Source organism: Diadema setosum, chromosome 6 (assembly GCF_964275005.1).
Source record: "Diadema setosum chromosome 6, eeDiaSeto1, whole genome shotgun sequence".
NCBI classification, from domain to species: Eukaryota; Metazoa; Echinodermata; class Echinoidea; order Diadematoida; family Diadematidae; genus Diadema; species Diadema setosum.
Window position 1 is genome coordinate 10,542,138 of NC_092690.1, and position 21,408 is coordinate 10,563,545.

The 21,408-nt window shown below is 40.5% G+C and overlaps 4 protein-coding genes across 4 annotated transcripts in view; 2 read left to right on the plus strand and 2 right to left on the minus strand.

The window, feature by feature from the left end:
• Positions 1-3,684: 3,684 nt before the first annotated feature.
• Positions 3,685-4,446, plus strand: LOC140229515 (uncharacterized). Its single transcript, XM_072309763.1, has one exon. The coding sequence runs from the start codon at positions 3,685-3,687 to the stop codon at positions 4,444-4,446; it is 762 nt and encodes a 253-aa protein (XP_072165864.1).
• A 39-nt stretch (positions 4,447-4,485) lies between these two features.
• LOC140229516 (uncharacterized) lies at positions 4,486-6,388 on the plus strand. Its single transcript, XM_072309764.1, has 3 exons — positions 4,486-4,679; positions 4,908-5,201; positions 5,419-6,388. The coding sequence occupies exons 1-3, from the start codon at positions 4,486-4,488 to the stop codon at positions 6,386-6,388; spliced, it is 1,458 nt and encodes a 485-aa protein (XP_072165865.1).
• Positions 6,389-9,983: 3,595 nt separating this feature from the next.
• LOC140229517 (sterile alpha motif domain-containing protein 3-like) lies at positions 9,984-16,641 on the minus strand. Its single transcript, XM_072309765.1, has 6 exons — positions 16,531-16,641; positions 16,093-16,251; positions 15,265-15,465; positions 11,955-12,135; positions 10,887-10,963; positions 9,984-10,271 (listed from the first exon to the last, which is right to left on the minus strand). Exons 1-6 carry the CDS (start codon positions 16,639-16,641, stop codon positions 9,984-9,986), a joined length of 1,017 nt encoding a protein of 338 aa, XP_072165866.1.
• A 3,410-nt stretch (positions 16,642-20,051) lies between these two features.
• Positions 20,052-21,408, minus strand: part of LOC140229518 (uncharacterized) — a 37,813-nt gene continuing 36,456 nt past the window's right edge. Inside the window, exon 10 of the mRNA XM_072309766.1 lies at positions 20,052-20,198. Within this exon, the coding sequence (XP_072165867.1) occupies positions 20,052-20,198 (147 nt within the window). The remainder of the gene's footprint in view (positions 20,199-21,408) is intronic.

Consider the following 21,408-nt stretch of genomic DNA (forward strand, 5'->3'; position numbering starts at 1 on the left):
TACTGCATTTTTCCTTGGGGAAATTCGTTCCATTGTAAATACTGCGTTTTTCCTTGGGGAAATCAGTCAAGTGCGTGGGGTTTCCCCAAAGTATCTGCATTTTCATCAATAACTGAAAAACAAAACAAAAACACAAAATGATATTTTCCAGGAAAATTGGTAGCTAGATAGACTAAAATTCCACAATGAAGGAATTTTTCAAAAGAGTATATTTTCCAGGGGCTTTGGCAAAAATATAAAATGGTGAATATCTCGGTTGTTTAGAAATGGAGCTGGATGTAGATACTGCGTTTTTCCTTGGGGGGGCAGTATGAGGGGCGTGTCATCGTTCTGACCAGACAGAGACTTGTCAGTCATCTTAACCCGGGATAACAATTCAAAATGATTTACATTGATTTCGAATTCAACAGCCTTGTGAGGTAAGGAATTGCACTATTCTCAAAATGCTTAGTGCGACATCTTTTTTCCATGTAGCGCTTTGTGTGTCTGTGTTTTCGAGAGGACGCATTCAGCACACACCATTTCTGGAGGTACACAGAGTTTGCCGATTTCTGCGCAAATTTCATAGACAACTCCTCGCGTCTCACTTCTAGGCTGGAGATTTGGGCTGTTTCCAGTGCTACCTCATAGTTGCAGTGCGGTAGAATGGTCCTCAGTGCCCTCTTCTGGACCTGTTCAAGTAGACCTGCCTTATCGACCGTGAGACCTGAGTGCCACACTGCGCATGCGTATTCCAGAAGCGGTTGAATGAACCCAACATACACAGACACAAGATCTTCAGTAGGCATGTTGAATGATTTCAACATTCGGAGCATATGCATGCGACGGTTTGCCCGCGATACTATGGTACGGACATGGCATTCCCACTTAAGATCACTTTGTATCATGATGCCAAGGAGCTTCACTGACGTGACTTCGTTCATCACTTCGTTTCCCGAAGGATAGCCTCATGACACTGCACTTTTTGGGGTTGAGCATCACATGATTGTTGTCACACCAATCTTCCAAAGAGGTGAGGACATCCTGTATGCGGTTGTATGGGTTGCAACGATGATCAGAGCACAGGGCGAGCGACATGTCATCCACATACTTCCATCTGCTGTCAAGATCACCACACAACGCGTCATTGATCAGAGCGAGGAACAATGCAGGATCCAGACTAGTACCCTGTGGGACGCCCACTGTGACAGGTTTCCATGGTGACAACGCTCCTTGTTATCGGACACGACATCTACGTCTAGTGAGGAACTTACAGATCCATCTACTTATTGATGGGGATAGCTGTAAATCTATGAGTTTCCTTACCAGGATTGTATGGTCGACCTGATCAAATGCGCGGCTGAAATCAGTTGACACAACAGTAATCTCTTGGCCGGCGGTCTCCATGTTCCTGTAGAGGAAGTCCATCATGTCGACCAGGCAATGCGTAGTAGAATGTCCAGCACGTGCCCCGTATTGCTTTGGGTCAAGATGAGGAGCTATCTCCGACATAACGCGTCTGTAGAAGAACAGCTCAAGGATTTTTGCAAAGTGGTAACTTAGTAGTTAGAGAAATAGGGCGAAGTTTGTCTACAGGTGCTGGTGATTGTTCTTTAGGAACTGGGCACACAATTGCATCCTTCCATTGGTGTGGTACGTAACAGCTTTCATATGATGAGTTTAGCACTTCGCACAATGGTTCAGCTAGTTCAACGGAAAAAGTCTGAATAATCCGAGCAGGGATATCGTCTGGCCCACCGGATTTGCCAGGTTTGATTCGCTTCAATTCCCTTTCAACATCCCAGGGTTGAATGGGAGGGATCGGCACAGGCAAGGGAAGAAACGCAAGAAGACTGGAGAGATCAAGTTCGGGGATATCGTCGGTCTAGTCAACCGCTTCATGACAGCATTAGTCTGCTTGGCGATAGGTGACTTCTAAAGACATCCATACGACAGCGTTATGGTCGCCACCGCACCCAAGGGGAGATGATATTTGAGGTTCCTTGTACCACCGATAGATATTGGTAATGATCTGATCCAATATAGCGTCTCCACGAGTGGGCTTGTTGACGCCTTGCCGTGCAAAATTTTTTTGACCGCGCCGCTCGCTGACTTCTTACTTTCAAGTCTCGCGCAACTTTTGAGACCAAATTTGTCGCGCCCGGGCATACCGTTCCGAAGCCACTCCCCTTCAAAAAATTTTCGTCAACCCCAAAATTGTTCAAAATTGTGATTTTGTGTACAAAGTCAATACAGATTGTGCTTTTTCAATTAATTCATATAGAGAATCATATTTTTAATTTTAATTGCTGAAATAAATTTATCTTAGTATAAAAACAAAAAGTTAGAAAAAACAAGGAAATATGACGATAGGGAAACAATTATTCACTTGTCTCGCAAAGATCGTAGAAAGGTGTACGACGTTTCGCTCGCTACTGCTGAGCTTCGTCAGGTACAATAACACACGTTGGTGCGTGCACGCAAGTTATAGCGTGTATGCGGACGTGGTACTGGGAACGCGGCCGCCGGAGCAGGGTCAGGCAGTGCGCCACACTGTGTCCGCTGTTTGCTGCGTTCATGCGGACCTAGTTGGCAGCACGTCTGGCCCAGACGTGCTGCCAACTCCGCTAAACGAGGAGTGATCAGATGCCTCTACGATCGAGCAAACAAGATCATAACCAAGCCCTCTGGCACAGCAACCGAGAAACGCCATTTGCGATCAGCATTGTCGGCCAATGGCTATCCCAGGTGTTTCATCAACAAGGCACGAACAGCAAGAGTTCAACCTGAACAGGACAAGGAGGAATACAAGTCCACGGTTGTCCTCCCCTATGTGGAGTCAATTGCTCCCGTTCTTAGATGCCGGCTGGCGAAACACAATATCCGAGTCGTCTACAAAGCCGACGCCACTATCAGAAATCACCTGGTTCGAGCCAAAGACCCGGTACCTCCCCTCAGGAAAGACGGAGTGATCTACCGTATACCCTGCAGAGACTGTGGGATGAGCTACATCGGAGAAACCGGCAGACCGGTAGGGGAAAGGTTATCTGAACACCACCGAGACGTCTCTAACTGTAAAACAGAGGCATCTGCAGTAGCAGAACATGCATGGAATGCCCAACATCAACCAGACTGGGAAGGCGTGAAGTGCATGGACACAGCACGATACTGGTACACTCGTAGAGTGAAGGAAGCCATCCATATACGACTCAGTAAGGACAACCTAAACAGGGACGTCGGCATAGAGTTACCCAAATCATGGATGCGTTGCATTCGCATGCACCAGCACACTATGCACAAACCAAAGCCGCCGAATCGTGACGGCAGTCAACGGACGCAGGATGACACACTACCCGGCCCGCCCCGGGGGACGACGTGCTGCCAACTAGGTCCGCATAGACGCTGTAAACAGCGGCCACAGGATGGCGCACTGCCCGCCCCGCTGGAGGAGGCAACGTGCTGCCAACTAGGTCCGCATGAGCGCAGCAAACAGCGGACACAGTGTGGCGCACTGCCCGACCCGGCTCCAGCGGCCGCGTGCCCACTGCCACGTCCGCATACACGCTATAACTTGCGTGCACGCACCGTGTCTTATTGTACCTGACGAAGCTCAGCAGTAGCGAGCGAAACGTTGTACACCTTTCTACGATCTTCTTCGCGAGACAAGTGAATAATTGTTTCCCTATCATCATAGTATTCACCGCGATGGTCAACATCTTCACAAGAATTACTTCAACGTACGGGCATAATGCCCTGCAACTGGTTAGAAGACACGAACGGTGCCTACGCAGATTGGCACGTTTCAACAACCATCTCACCTTCCTCATGCGCTCCATCAAGTCATCAGTGATTCCCAAGGACCTAAGGATCAAGTCACCTGTTCATACTCAAGGAGCCAGGAGGGCAGCCGAGACGGCGTCTATCCGCTTTCTAAGGGAAAGGATCCTCCTCACGCGCCTCACAAGGGATTCTACTGAGAAAGAGGTAAGTATCACCGCTTCCGATATACACGTCTTGCTTTCCCCCGCCGACAGCAATGAGATACGACTGCATGATGCCATATTCCGCGACGTGTTTCAGAAGTCAAAGGAAAGGCAGCAGGCCAAGTTTCTCGACCTATTGGTCCCTACCACTCAAACTAGACATGAACGGGCAGTTGATACTGAGAAATGGGTGGTCAACTTATCTTCTCGTACTCTGTCACCGACTGAGAATTCTCTTCTCAAGAAAGGCATGAGCTTTGCGATTGCCCCCAAGCGGATACCCGCAGTGGAAATTGTTTCCAGAGTGGAATCCACCATTCGGACCTTGGATGCAGAATCCAAAGAGTCTATCAGAAAGGACATCAGCACCGTCTTACAACAAGCCAAACCTCCAAAACCCAACATCACCGGGGAGATGCACAGAGCCCTGGAAGCACTCAAGAAGGACCGAGATATCATAGTGCTGCCTGCCGACAAAGGCTGAGCCGCTGTGATACTAAACACCAGCGACTACAAAGGGAAAATGGCGGACCTCCTCTCCACGGATTCTTACCGGGAGATCAAGAGGGACCCCACCGACTCCCTCTCCCGTAAACTTACAGCCACATTGATGGGGCTACGTAAGAAAGGGAGCCTAGACGACAACACCTATCACAGGTTGCGTCCCAAACGCAAACAACCACCAAGAATTTACGGCCTCCCCAAGATCAACAAGCAGTCTGTCCCACTGCGCCCTATTGTGTCGTGCATAGGGTCGTTTGCTTATGATCTGTCGAAGTTTCTAGCTCAAATTCTTTCCCCGCTCACGTGACGAACTTGCCACTCCGTTCGCAATTCCACCGACTTCGCTGAATTCGTCAGCACTCAGACTATAAGCCCCGAGTTGATGCTTTCCTTTGACGTGACGTCACTGTTCACAAACGTTCCGATTGATGGTGCCTGCAGTGTTGCACACTCACGGCTCTTGGCGGACAAAGATGTGTCAACCAGAACCACCCTCAGTCCGGATGAGGTCACGGACCTCCTCAGCTTCGTTCTGAGATCCACCTACTTTCTCTACAACGACACATACTACGAACACTTAGAGGGCGCCGCCATGGGCAGCCCTGTGTCTGCTGTAGTTGCCAACATGTATATGGAGGCCTTTGAAGAACAAGCCTTGGAAGAGTGTCCCCCCGAAACCACACCCACGATTTGGAAGCGTTACGTCGATGATACCTTCATCGTTGCCGACAGAAAGCACGCTGACAAACTACTTGAATTCATGAATATGAGAGAACCTACACTGTACTATCAAGTTCACCTCAGAGCAGGAAACACAAGGAAGCATCGCCTTCCTGGACACCCTAGTCCACAGGGACACAGGGGGGAAACTGAGCACAACAATATACAGAAAGCCCACACACACATATCAATATCTGGCCTTCAACTCACACCACCCTACCTCCGCTAAAAGAGGAGTGATCAGATGCCTCTACGATCGAGCAAACAAGATCATAACCAAGCCCTCTGGCACAGCAACCGAGAAACGCCATTTGCGATCAGCATTGTCGGCCAATGGCTATCCCAGGTGTTTCATCAACAAGGCACGAACAGCAAGAGTTCAACCTGAACAGGACAAGGAGGAATACAAGTCCTCGGTTGTCCTCCCCTATGTGGAGTCAATTGCTCCCGTTCTTAGACGCCGGCTGGCGAAACACAATATCCGAGTCGTCTACAAAGCCGACGCCACTATCAGAAATCACCTGGTTCGAGCCAAAGACCCGGTACCTCCCCTCAGGAAAGACGGAGTGATCTACCGTATACCCTGCAGAGACTGTGGGATGAGCTACATCGGAGAAACCGGCAGACCGGTAGGGGAAAGGTTATCTGAACACCGCCGAGACGTCTCTAACTGTAAAACAGAGGCATCTGCAGTAGCAGAACATGCATGGAATGCCCAACATCAACCAGACTGGGAAGGCGTGAAGTGCATGGACACAGCACGATACTGGTACACTCGTAGAGTGAAGGAAGCCATCCATATACGACTCAGTAAGGACAACCTAAACAGGGACGTCGGCATAGAGTTACCCAAATCATGGATGCGTTGCATTCGCATGCACCAGCACACTATGCACAAACCAAAGCCGCCGAATCGTGACGGCAGTCAACGGACGCAGGATGACACACTACCCGGCCCGCCCCGGGGGACGACGTGCTGCCAACTAGGTCCGCATAGACGCTGTAAACAGCGGCCACAGGATGGCGCACTGCCCGCCCCGCTGGGGGAGGCAACGTGCTGCCAGCTAGGTCCGCATGAACGCAGCAAACAGCGGACACAGTGTGGCGCACTGCCCGACCCGGCTCCGGCGGCCGCGTGCCCACTACCACGTCCGCATACATGCTATAACTTGCATGCACGCACCGTGTCTTATTGTACCTGACGAAGTTCAGCAGTAGCGAGTGAGACGTCGTACACCTTTCTACGATCTTCTTCGCGAGACAAGTGAATAATTGTTTCCCTATCGTCATAGTATTCACCGCGATGGTCAACATCTTCACAAGAACAAGGAAACACATTAAAAAAATGATAAAACAATAAAAAAACATAAGAAATTAATTTTGATACTGAATCTTTTTTTAGGCACAAATGTTCGGAATGTCACTAGGAATATTTACACCAAAAATCAGCATTCCATAAGCTTTTATAAGCCAATTACAGACAAAAATGAGGTTTTTTGCATATATTTTCATAATTAATTAATTTAAAATAGACAATGCAATTTTTTTGAAAATTTAACTTAACAGTCTTGTAGATTACATCCGGCTTTATGTTCATGCAAAATTTTGCGGCGATCGCGCGATCAACGGCCGAGATCTGAAGGGGGGCCATAATGGCCCTCCCCCCCCCCCCCCAGGAATTCAAGCTTGCTACAAATAGCCCAGGTAAGTTAGGGTTAAGGTCACCCAGTATGAGGACTCCGGCGTCGGGATGTCTTGCCTTTATGTCATCCACTGAATCTGTCAGGTATCGACAAGCTCCACTTCATTTTCATTTGCCGGTGGTGAATATACGGCTGCCACAAAAATGGACGACACAGTACGAGGCAAGCGTCTTGGGGGGAGTTGTATCCAAACCACCTCATGCTCCGGTGGGACTGGTAGGAAACTGACAGAATCTGGCTTGAATTCGCGCTTCGCGTAAATCGCTGATTTCGTAAAGACAGCATAACAATCTATCGTATAGGGGTATTCCGGTTGATCACCTATGAACCATGTCTCTGTTACGGTGCACAAATCCACATCCAGGTGCTTAATAACAGCCTCAAATTCATCAAGTTTGTTATTCAGTGACCGAGAGTTACACAAGTACACCGACAGGAATGTTAGATCATGCTGACACCGGTTTCGATTTGTCACGACACGTACTACGAAGAGCAAAAGCCATGATCATTGTTTGCTGTGGCGATCCTTTGGGGTCTGTCCCGATGTATAACCTTAATTGGTCTCCTTGTGTTAGAGCCGCCATGGCGGCCATGATATCTAAAGATCCTGCATTCCTTCGCTGCTATATAAGCATCACTGGGTAGCCTTGGCTTTGATGCATTACGTAATAGGTGCAATTGTTTTGTGTATCTTATAGGCGTCGGGGGGCCTACTGAAATTGAATAACCCCAGTGCTGGGCAACCATCACTGTTCCTGAACGACCTGAGTACCGGGAGCTCTCGGGCAGGCAGAGCATCAGGCATGCATATGTTGTTAGCAATGTTAGTGCGGTGAAGAGCAAAGACATAGTTTTCAACAAAAGTCGTCAGAAAACACAATTTTGATGACTTACGTGGAACGAGATCCTAGGAACAGCACATACAACACATAAAGTAACCTCCACAAATTGCGTATCAGAAAGTTGGATATTAGGAGATCACCAAAACAAATCCAGGACACATTTTGAAGTACAGCTGCAGCTGACATGGCGCCCTCTTTGTTGATACTGCCTAAAGACACATTTACTATGACATTCAAGTACAAAAGTTGAAAGGAGTTGAACAGAAGATCTTGGCAAGACTGTACGGGATTTCGGCCATCGAACAAAAAAAATAGGTAGCTCTTAAAATGTAATGTACATGTACTGCACTATGTGGAAAAAAATACATTCCATATGCAACGAACATGTATCTAAACTGATCTAAATTATTCCAGAGTTATTACTCTAAGGTAATTGAAACATGTTCACTAATCAAGGTTTACACACTCTTTAACTCTTTGTGCCATGTTCGCGTGCTCGACTCAGTCAACAGCGTGCCAAGTTCGCATATTCTGCTTAATCATAGATTTGTCACGCAGTTTACATCAAAGCAAAGCTTGGCATTTTCTCTACAACTTTGCTCACTAAATGTCAAGGGCAACAAAAATCTATGAAAGTTAGATAGATTTGAAAAGAAAGAATGTTTTTCCACAGCATAACTTCGCTGCTGTTTCAAAATAATGTGGCACACAAGGCGTTTACTCCACGGCACATAAAGAGTTAATCCACACATACGTAGCATTCATTACAATGCATAAGATACACTTACTATATGCAAGTACAAAAGTTGAAATGAGTTGAATGAAAGATCTTGGCAAGACTGAAATGGATTTCAGTCACTAAACATTACAAAGATGTAGCTATAACAATGTAAATTATAACAGATTGGCAATTTTACAATTGCAATGTACACAACCAACTGTGATGCTAAGTGCAGTGTTCACATGAAATAATAAAGTCAATTTGTAACTAATACTATTGCCCTATTGAGCAAAATCCTGCAGTTTTCAGACATAATATGTAAAGGGTTATCAAAGCTAGAATTAGTTTGCCAACCCAGAGGAAACATGCACATACTCACGTAATGGTTGGGCAATAGTGCTGTCTGCCCTATTTGTGACAGCAAGAATTAGTCACCCAGGAATCTTAAATGTCGACCTACAAGACAGCTGCATGTATGGAAAACGGTCAAGTCCATTTCATAATGCTGATAACTGTGTTTTCTTTGTATATAAACAGACATGAAAATTATGCCTTCTACAGCCTCAGGGCAAAAGGCATATAAAAATCATCCACAAAATGTCATAATGAATATGATACATGTCATCAGACAAAGAAAATTAAAAACATATCAAATACTGCTAAACAAGTTTTTGTGTACAGTAGACTCTTTAAAGAAACTGCTTTAGGCCCCGAAAAGTAGAATCCCAGTATGTCATATTCGCTTCCGTCAGATTTGTTAAAAGCAAAATAAACAGAAATGTTGATACTTCGGCCAGAAAAATTACTGTGTCGTAACGAGATACTGTTGTATTAATCTTCTGACGAGAGAGCACTTTAGACCATTACAATGACATATACATGCTATTCAGCCTATCTCATGTTTTCATACTTAACCCTAATACACAGTATAACTAATAAGCGAGGAAGTCTTGATGGCCCCTTGTAATTTACAATCAATCAATAACAGACGGGGATACTACCACACACATTATGTGACTTTTCCACTTGAAATCTGATGTTAATGCTTTTTGTACAAATTCCACTGAAAATGCCATCCTGTCTGGAATCTAGCAAAACACTTGTTATTATTCTAATTAATATTTTGGGGTAAGTTACGATAAGACAACCTGTCATAAATTTGATTTTTTTTAAATTGAATATATGAATAGAAATAAACTAAACATCAAACTGCATAAGGAAAAAATATTTTGGCAACTTTTAGAAAGGAAAGATTTTGGAGCAAAATAAATAATAAAAAAAGACCTGCTGTATCAGGTTAAAAGTTTATACATATACTGTAGGTTGAAAGGAATAGTAGGGGTAAATGGGGTAAAAAAAAAAGTTTATATAACAAGAAAATATGCAGATTTATCACGTAGATAAAATGGCAAAAAGCAAGTTTCCTGATTTTCTTTACTGCTGAAAATGGGTGAGGGCAGGCTGAAATAGGATTAATTCACTTGTGATTACCATATATATAATTTCAAATATGTGCAGCCTGCTGGTATTTTCACAAGTCTACTTTATGTAGGTTATTCAAAAACCTCAAGACCTTTGGTGATAATGCCTTGTTATTACCAAGACCAGCAAACTGGTGTTGGTAGAGCAGAGGGGTATTTTTACCACTAAGTGGGTATTGTGCGGCATACACATAAAAGGAGGCGAAAGTGGCTGCAAACCCCATTGAAATACTTGAACAGCTCGCAAGCACTTCACCATCCATTGAGATATGTAGGTCGTTGGTGTCCAAAGGGTTGTTGCCTTGTATAATCAAACAAGGAGTTGGTACTACAGGTTCCTACAAAGACATTTTAAGCAGAAAACAGACAGCCATGTCACATAAATATCGTCAAAGTTTCAAAACAATGTCTGGTTTAGATTAACAAAAAAAACAAAAACAAAACAAACTTGAATATTTTTTCCAATTTGCAAAGAGTTTTTTTTTTTTTTTTTCTAAAATGCTTGGTCTTCTAGAGTGGGAATGTACATTTGTATCATTGAACCTATAATGAGAACTGTGTAACAATCAATTGTGCAAGAACATGAGCCCCTATATTTTGCTGTCTGTTATTATAATGCAACAATGTACCAAGTAGTTGAGTACTTGGATAAATGAAACAATTGGGATGAAAAAAATAAATCTAATTATCTTTATAAATAACAAACATGGATTTGTCATTTTTGTTCCATTTTGCCACAAACAGCACAACTAAACACAACATAGCTTCAAGGATGCTGACAACTTTGGATGACAGTCTACTTACAAAGAATTTTAGAAGTCAGTGGGATACAGGGTTGGCATTTGCCAGCTTAAATTTGCAGTTTTAAGCCTTAAGTGCTCTACACACCACAGGGATTTAATTGCATATGAATATTATGTAATGTATCTATCCTTTCTCTTCAATCCACATACCTTGTTGATAACATACATCAGGTCCTTTTCTCCCAGCAAGAGTGGAAGCAGGAGAGAACACGCATCCACAGTCAGATCTAATATAACAAAAAAATTAAAGAATCTTACATTAATATCTGCAATATGCACTTAACTGTCACTTTGAAGTACAATTTGAGGGCTTCATTTCTAGACTTTATCATAGTCACTATCAGAGAATTGAGGATGGTACAGTACTGTAGCTCTCAATTTCTTGCAGGGTGGTCATTGGTATTTTCATGTCTTTAAGAACATGTACAGCATACATGTACTACAGATAAAGTATTTGAAAATTTAATGGTGTATTCTTAAATATTTCACCCAACTGAGTAAAGCACAATGTTTCCAGACTAAGCAAATAATTGGCATTTTTACTATTGAAAGTTAATGTTCAAAGAATAATGGAATTTATTGTATACTTCATTTTACATGACCACTCGACAAAGTGCAAATGATTCATTCAATTTTTTTCTTTTTTTTCAGACAAAAACAAGCCTCTGCTATTTGACATTGTGACAAAGTATAACTTCCTTTCACTTTCAATGGATTTAACCAAAAATTGACTCTACTCTAAAAATGCAGGGATAAGACAAATGTGACATAATGGAGTACAATGGAATCTCATTATAACAATTTTGTTTTATCAAAATGTTATGCCAAAGCTGCAAAGAACAATGGAATCCAAAGAAAATCCAAATTACTAGTCCAGAAAAACATGTTAAATAAAATTTGGTTGTATCATTGTTCATTGTAATGAGAGTCGACTGGTTATGAGTCTTTTTATATCAATGTTGTTTTTGTTTGTTCGTTTGAGATCCACTGTATGAAATGAACAAGATGAAAACATGTCTATGGCACCCTTCAGGTTTGGATAATTGCATCTACAAATTTTGCACAAATTGATAAGTTAATCTGCATTAGACAGAGTGACCCATGAACTACCGGCATAACATTTTCACAAATTCAAACTTCACGCAAAATAATAGTTGTTATCTTACCATATTTGCAAAAGTTAAACAAAAAAAGTACATGTATCATTGGATTTCGCACCTTGTTTTTGCTTCTCTGAGGTGCACTCTTCATGCAGTGCTGTATAGGATTGAAGTATATCTGAGCAGTTGCTGTTCTTTCGAGCCAGGGCCATGATCCCATCTGCTGCCTCCAGGAAAAACTTGCATAGGAAAGCGTGGACATCCTTCCCCCCATATGCAGCCTGGAGTTCTGCCAAAAGCTGGAAAAGCACACAAAGAACAAGATACAATGTAGAAAGATAGACTGTACAAATGTGAGTGTTATGCTAACCAACAGTAGTATAAGAATATCCAGTTATAATCTTCATCTTATTTTTTCCATCACATGGACATTATCATATATATTACTAACAAACGATACAATTGTAGTTTGTAACACCTAAATTACTCAAGAGCAATCCATTTTCCCTCATATTTGGAGTACATTTTCACAAAATGTGTTTTGACACTCACAATGACAATTAAGTAGTATCCAGTCAGCTAAGTAGCACCATCTTACACGCACACAATATATGTAGGTCGCATTATCATCCAGTTTGGAAGTTATGAAATGACTCGCTATTGAAATTATATCCAAAATCCAAGTATAGCTCTGGTTGATCAGATGCAATTTTCGTCAATCTTTCTTTAGTATTCCATTGTCACCCCAGAAAAAAGGAAAAGTAGAAATTACGCGGTGCGTAAAATATGTCCCCACCCGAAGTAGCATTTTAGTAGCAAAATGTACAATATAGGTAAAAAATCAAGGTCAAAGGTCAAAGAAGTCAAAGGTCAAAAATTTGTGTAGAAGTTTTGAAGCCCTCACCTAGTGCCATCACAAAAAGCAAACGGAATCGAAATCGGGTTAGAAATGGCGAAGGAGTAGCATTTTGTAGCCAATGTACAATTTAGGTAAAAAATCAAGGTCAAAGGTCAAAGAAGTCAAAGGTCAAAATTCTGAGTAGAAGTTTTGAAGCCCTCACCTAGTGCCATCACATAAAGAAAACGGAATCGAAATCGGGTTAGAAACGGCGAAGGAGTAGCATTTTGTAGCCAATGTACAATATAGGTCAAAAATAAAGGTCAAAGGTCAAAGAAGTCAAAGGTCTAAATTCTGTGTAGAAGTTTTGAAGCCCTCACCTAGTGCCATCACAGAAAGCAAACGGAATCGAAATCGGGTTAGAAATGGCGAAGGAGTAGCATTTTGTAGCCAATGTACAATATAGGTCAAAAATCAAGGTCAAAGGTCAAAGAAGTCAACGGTCAAAATTCTGTGAAGAAGTTTTGAAGCCCTCACCTAGTGCCATCACATAAAGCAAACGGAATCGAAATCGGGTTAGAAATGGCGAAGGAGTAGCATTTTGAAGCAAAATGTACAATATAGGTCAAAGGTCAAGGTCAAAGGTCACAACTGAAATTCTGTGTAGAAGTTTCAAAGCTCCCATGTAGTGCTATCATATAAAGCAAACAGAATCAAAATTGGCTCATAAATGACAGAGAAGTAGCAAATTGAACATTTTGATCACACACGGATGCACAGATGGACGGACGGACAGACGGACGGACGGACAGACGGACACAAACACGTACGGAGCTAAGTAGCACCATCTTACACGCACACAATATATGTAGGTCGCATTATCATCCAGTTTGGAAGTTATGAAATGACTCGCTATTGAAATTATATCCAAAATCCAAGTATAGCTCTGGTTGATCAGATGCAATTTTCGTCAATCTTTCTTTAGTATTCCATTGTCACCCCAGAAAAAAGGAAAAGTAGAAATTACGCGGTGCGTAAAATATGTCCCCACCCGAAGTAGCATTTTAGTAGCAAAATGTACAATATAGGTAAAAAATCAAGGTCAAAGGTCAAAGAAGTCAAAGGTCAAAAATTTGTGTAGAAGTTTTGAAGCCCTCACCTAGTGCCATCACAAAAAGCAAACGGAATCGAAATCGGGTTAGAAATGGCGAAGGAGTAGCATTTTGTAGCCAATGTACAATTTAGGTAAAAAATCAAGGTCAAAGGTCAAAGAAGTCAAAGGTCAAAATTCTGAGTAGAAGTTTTGAAGCCCTCACCTAGTGCCATCACATAAAGAAAACGGAATCGAAATCGGGTTAGAAACGGCGAAGGAGTAGCATTTTGTAGCCAATGTACAATATAGGTCAAAAATAAAGGTCAAAGGTCAAAGAAGTCAAAGGTCAAAATTCTGTGTAGAAGTTTTGAAGCCCTCATCTAGTGCCATCACATAAAGCAAACGGAAGTGAAATTGGGTTAGAAATGGCGGAGGAGTAGCATTTTGTAGCAAAATGTACAATGCAGGTCAGAAATCAAGGTCAAAGGTCAAAGAAGTCAAAGGTCAAAATTCTGTGTAGAAGTTTTGAAGCCCTCACCTAGTGCCATCACAAAAAGCAAACGGAATCGAAATCAGGTTAGAAATGGCGAAGGAGTAGCATTTTGTAGCAAAATGTACAATATAGGTCAAAAATCAAGGTCAAATGGTCAAAGAAGTCAAAGGTCTAAATTCTGTGTAGAAGTTTTGAAGCCCTCACCTAGTGCCATCACAGAAAGCAAACGGAATCGAAATCGGGTTAGAAATGGCGAAGGAGTAGCATTTTGTAGCCAATGTACAATATAGGTCAAAAATCAAGGTCAAAGGTCAAAGAAGTCAACGGTCAAAATTCTGTGAAGAAGTTTTGAAGCCCTCACCTAGTGCCATCACATAAAGCAAACGGAATCGAAATCGGGTTAGAAATGGCGAAGGAGTAGCATTTTGAAGCAAAATGTACAATATAGGTCAAAGGTCAAGGTCAAAGGTCACAACTGAAATTCTGTGTAGAAGTTTCAAAGCTCCCATGTAGTGCTATCATATAAAGCAAACAGAATCAAAATTGGCTCATAAATGACAGAGAAGTAGCAAATTGAACATTTTGATCACACACGGATGCACAGATGGACGGACGGACAGACGGACGGACGGACAGACGGACACAAACACGTACGGAGCCCGTTTCATAGTCCCCTGCTCGAACTCGTTCGGCGGGGACAAAAAGTAATCAATTTCAAACCTACTGAAAATTGCTCACAGTGACAAATTATGTTTCAATCATCAGAGAACATGTTGTAGTATGTACATTACCTAATGAAAAATGCCAGAGGTCCCCCTCCCTATCCCATACATTATTAGTTTTGGGTGATTTCTCAAAAATGGGCAACTTCACGGCAAGTACTTTTCAGGGCTTTAATAGATCATATAGGTCTATCAAAACACATCATTAAATCTCTCTGCTGAGGCTGCATGTACTGTTACATGCATGCAATTATCATAATGATATGTCCTACAGACTCTTACCTGTGTTTCATTCTTCAAAATGGGAAATTCCTCAAGAATTTCTTTGACAGAATGTTGGGCAATAAAATCCATTCTATATCTCCTCGTTTTCTCCATCTTGTCCTTCACAAGTGCCATATCTGGGTTCCTTTCGGCTGCCAACTGTTGTAACACCAGTGTGTCTTGATGCATGCTGACAGCATCTTCACCAGGTTGATTGGTCTATTATGCAAAAGTTGTCGCAATCATAACTGAGATATGAATATGTTTAAAATTTGCTTTTATCAGTACAAACATTACCTTAGTTAAAATTACAAATTTAATCTATATAGATTTTAACTAATCTAATTGAAATTTTTGATCAGAAATGATAGTTAGGGCCATATGATATTTTAATTAATAGACTATTCACCTGATGGAAAATTATAGCTATAAATCAAACCCAGATATATCATAAAAATGTACATGGTAAAATGAACTCTTCTTGCAAGTTATCACTTGACATTAAAGAATGCAAGCCTGGATCTCAACATGCATCAGCCCTCACTTTTTTTCTTCTTTAATTCACATCCATGTGTGTGTGCATGTATATTTTCTTTCTGGGTTCTTGGGGGCAACCAATAGAATTTTTTCCATTTTGTAATATCCATCTCCAATTTCATTTGAGCTCTGATTACAAATATTTGATTGTTTAAATGTTACAGCCTTAACGTACATTTAAGACAAATGGTATGTCTTAAAATGAAATCATGTCATTTGGAATCTGGTGAGGCAATTAATGGTCAGTATGCTTTGTACAATGTATGCATATTAGCTAAGTGACACAAGTACAGGGGATATGATACATACCTCTACAGAATCTCGCTTGGCACGTATAGAGGGTGGCTGATTCCGATCCACTGCAGCCTTCTTGTGGCCGTATACCTCCCTCTTCTTCAGAACATCGTTACTCTGCATAGGAGACCGCTCATATTTGAATTTGTTGATGAGTGACTCTTTCCAGGTATCCTTCAATGAAACATGAAAATCATAACACAAGCAACAAAAAATGTACTTGCATTCATTACTCAACTAAAGGAATATACATATTATACATTGAAAAAAAAATCACTACAAATTGTCTACCTCACATCCCCTTGGTGATTTCATGCACCTAACAAGGCCGATCTTGATCAAATGAAAAACACCTGGCATACATATACTGTACATGTACTACACAATTATACAATTGTACAATCAGGTCCAATGAGGCACATCACAGTGTATGCAAGGGAAATCTATACTTACATATCCTGACGAATTCTGAGCTCTGTCCTTCAGTACAGGAAATTTTGTAACCAGGGTACTGCACACAAATTTGTATTGTGATGGTGTAGGGTACCTGCAAGTACAGTACATACAAACTGTACATGTAAGCACAGTTTAATATTTAAAATGCAAATACACTTAATGAATTCCAAGAATTAGAAAGTGTACTGACCTCACATTAGAGTTGTTTTTTTGTTTTTTTTTTACATTACACACTGATAGCGAAAAATAGTAAGCTGGTACTTCACAGCTTGCCATTCAATTTACACCATGTATTGTAAAACAAATACAGTTTTCATCTATTTAAAGAAGCAGTCTTCAATTTCCCGAAGACACAAAACATACAATTGAAATGACAAATTCATTCTCATACAAGGACATGACAGTATCTTTAAATCTAATAAAATTCAAATAGTAACTGTTGATGAATCGAGAACTATTTCTGAGAAAAGTATAATATAGTACAATATTATAACTATACAGTAAAACCAAATTCTTGTACAATTAACTAAAAGCATTTGATGAAGTAAGCTGATATTCGCATTTTCTTTTCTTTTTTTTTTCTTTTTTTTTTTTGTTATATTCACAACCACTGAAGGATGAATGGAACAAATCTGGAATTAATATCTCAGAACTTTATGTCCCACAAAGACGATGTCCAATTGTACATGCACCTGCCTTTTTGAAAAGTTATTATATTAATGCAATGAATATCAATGTGAAGGATCTTTACAAACATTAACATTTCTTTATCAAACTCAGTCTCACCGTACGATAGATGTATGTATCATGTGTACATTCCTTTACTGGTCACACACATACACAAAACAAAATATTGACATGAACAAGCTACAGTAAACAACATCAGAGAAAGTTTCCACATCACAAAAGTATTCCAAATTTGAATTACAATTTTCATGTACATGTAACACGGATTAGAGAAACTGGTACAATATACTTACATTGTGCGTTGTGAAACATCCTCATATAACTTTTTAACTATTTTGGAGCGCCACTTCCTCTCGAGTACAATGGGGCTGTCCTCCTTCAATAGATTCCTCACATCAGCAGGCATTGTCGGTAGAGTGTAGTTCAAATGCCAGTCTGAGTCGACAGATGCACATCTCTGAACAGGATTTCTGGAAGAGGAGCAATATGTGTACAATACATAAATCTGTGAACTCACTGCAGTCTTCTTGCACTAAGTGAATGGGATTTGTTGTGTGTGTGTATATATATTTTCTGTGAACATGTACACTTAACATTAACTTTAACACCAAACAAATAGTGATCTGTAAGACAGCACCACAATTTGAGCATACTGGTACCGTCTAATAGGGTGCCCCGTCAGTGATGGTATACATCTGAAGTACTGATTGAGGTGAGGATTCAGCATTTAAGTTTTTCGAGGATACACTAGTTTAGAAACCAATGCATGAAACATTAAAGAGGATACAATCCTACAAGATAATGAAAGTTTACTTGATTAAAATAGGTTTTGAAATGGCTGAGATATCAACAACAAAAAAAAAAAGAAAGAAAGAAAGAAAGAAAGAGACCCTTGTAACAGGTGGGTTCTACTTTTTTTTTTTAACACAGCTGTATTAGGATTGCTTTGTTGTGACAATCTCAGCCACGTCAAACCAATTTTCGTCAAATAAACTTTGAATTCCTCTCAGAATTACATGTTCTTTTATATTTCAGAAGAGGTTTATCATTATTTAAATCTAACAAAAAAAAAAAAAAAAAGTTGGACACCTGAAACCCCTCTCAACTAAAACTACACAACTGTATACCATCCCTTCAAAGGTACAGGCCTTACAAGACTATGTACAAACATTTGTACAATGCACATGAATAGCAACACCCACTACTGGTGGTTTTCACCTTCTACCTTGTACAATTTGTACATGATGTACATTGCGATAACATACTGCAAAACTTAAACTGCATAATAGCACACATAGTACCAAAAGACAGCCACTGAAGGATCAATGGAACAAATCTACAATCCCACAATTAGAATGCAAAATAGACCAGATTGTACATTGTAATTTCATTTTGTGCAGGAGCAGAATAAGGTCATTTGTACCAACAGACAGTTTGGCTTCTTAATTCACTGAAATACAATGTATAAAACAATTGTGATATGATGACTATTCATGAGATCCTTATCTATGGTGCTTGTTAGCACATCCATCTGACAAGAAGCTTGGTATTTGGTAATATCAAAAAGTTGCTATTGCATTCAATACAAAACAACGAAATGGACGCCTGTTAAATTGTCAACTGATGGTCAATTCTTGTCCACATCACAAAAAATATTTCACATTTAAATAAAAATACAATTGTCAGATACCATGGATTAGAAAAAAATTAGAAATGTCACTATGGCGACTGGTATGCCTCCGCCATAATGCATGGTTCTCCTAATAGGTCTATAGTACATGTGGACAATGTGTGATTACATTTTCATAAAATTGGCAAAATATTAAAATGACAAGTTGGTCACAAATGTGTTGAATGTTCACCTTCCTTGACCTAGGTTTAATTGGATAAATAGGAGAGCATGTTTGGAGATTTAAGAACTTTAACTTGACTTTGATCCATTCATACGTTTATGCACTGTGTAATTTTCAAGGTATGGAGAAAAAGTGCAATTTCTGTATTGAATAGTAAATTGTTGCCATTTTCAAGTGGCCTTTGACCCTAAAATTCATATTAAGATAATCACTGTCAGGCAGAACATGCATAAATATGTAGTAAGTTTCAAGACAACTTGAATCATTTCCTAGATATGGAGGAAACAGTTAGTTCAGCACTTTCACTTCATCTTTGTTCTTTTGACTTTTGAGGCAAAAACAAAGAAAATGAAAAAAAAAAAACTTCCCAGAGAATCTCTATTGGGTTATACATGCATACACCAAGTGGTAAAAAAAAATAATCCTAACCCATGAACCCTAAATTCTCTAGATAATCACTGCCAGTCAATACTACTACATATGTTCCATGAAGATACCTTGAACAATTTCCAAGGTATAGAGAAAAAAAGTGAAATTTTAATATTTTACTTGACCTTTTGACCTTTAACCTTTAACCTCATGACCTGAAACTTTCACCAGAGAATCTTAATTGTGTAATACATGTATAGACTAAGTTTCACGAAAATATCTTCAGGCAATGCATAGATATGGAGGAAATAGTGAAATTTTACATATTTGACCTTGACCTTTTGACCTTTGACCTTGAGCATGTGCACTCAAAAGTTGATAGGCACAACTTCACCCCGTAATACACATACATGCCAAGTTTCATTAGGATATCTCAAAAGGTGTTTTAGTTACGCTTGCCACAAAATTCATTACGGACGGACGGAAGGACGGACGGACGGACGGACAACCCGAAAACATAATGCCTCCGGCTCCACTTCATGGCGGAGGCATAAAAAACAACAACCTTTGTAGTACAATATACATTGTACAAATACATTGGAATGTAACTTACTGAGATGTTGGAGTTTGGGACATTTCTTCATCTTGCTGCTGTTCCACATCATTGTTTTCTTGAACAAGTACTTGTATCTTGGATTTGTTAGGTGGCAAATCCTGGTCAAGGTCGATCCAATCACTCCAGTCCTCATTGTAGACCTGAATAATTGGAACACTACAACAGTCGTCTCTGGAAGCTTAAATGTCTCCTTCATCTTCTTCAAGAAACTCTTAATGTTGCAGTCATTCCCCACTGCGACTATCTTTTTTGATTGGCAGCATGACACATGGTAACGCAACATCCTGAAAACACAATTAAACAGTGGAAAGAGACCACAGAGGGGCAATTCCACGGTAACTAACGTTACGCGTAAGGATTTTCATGAAATTGTTTACGTTGTAGTTTTGTGAATGAAAGCACCTGGGGCTTGCAATTAGCATTGATGAATGAGTTCATGAGAATGAAGAAATAGGTGGAAAGTTTTTCTCTCAAACTGCATTTTTTATCACATACTTTGTAGCAAGTGAAAATGTGTCGGTAACTGATGTTACGGAAAAAGGACATGGGGAAATTATGGTGTAGATTTAAATGGAAATATCTCATGTCCCTGGCTTCTAGCCTTTATGTGTTTAATATGGCAATACACCTAGGTTCTTAGGAACAGGTGTGCAAAATAATGTGCACTTTAGATATTTCCTTTTCGCACCATGCCAATTTCAGTGAAGGCATGACGGTAACTGATGTTACGCTTACATTTGCCATAGGGTTTACACATGCAAAATCATGATTGGGAATAGTTTTGTGATATTTTATAATTCTGACCTTTCAGAATGATTTGTTTGATATGGCATCATACCTTGGTTCATCAATTATAAATACACAAATGAAACGAAACATTCGTCCATTTTCTTTGTGTTCTATGAAAACTTAAAGGTAAACATATCAGTAACTGATGTTACACATACATTTGCTATGGGGTTTACAGAGAACTAATTCATTCAACAGGTTATTCCTGCTGCAGTATACCAGTAACAATCCCAGGCAATTACTTAGCAAAAAATTAAAACAAAATCTAAAGACACAAATTGGGTGGGGCCCTTAGGGGGCAACCCCCCCCCCCCCCAATGCCATAGCACAGTTGGGCAAAAATAATGTAAATGCACCAGAGGATATTTCTTGACATTTGTCTTAAGATTGAATGCTTATTCAACAGTTATGATTACACAGAGCCATTTAGATTCAGCAGTTCCAAGTATAGATATATTGACATATGATAACTAAGGTGTTTTTTTTTTTTTTTATGAACAGGAAAGTTTCTATCTACAGTGCCCCACCCATAATACCCTGCAGTACTACACAAAACACGGA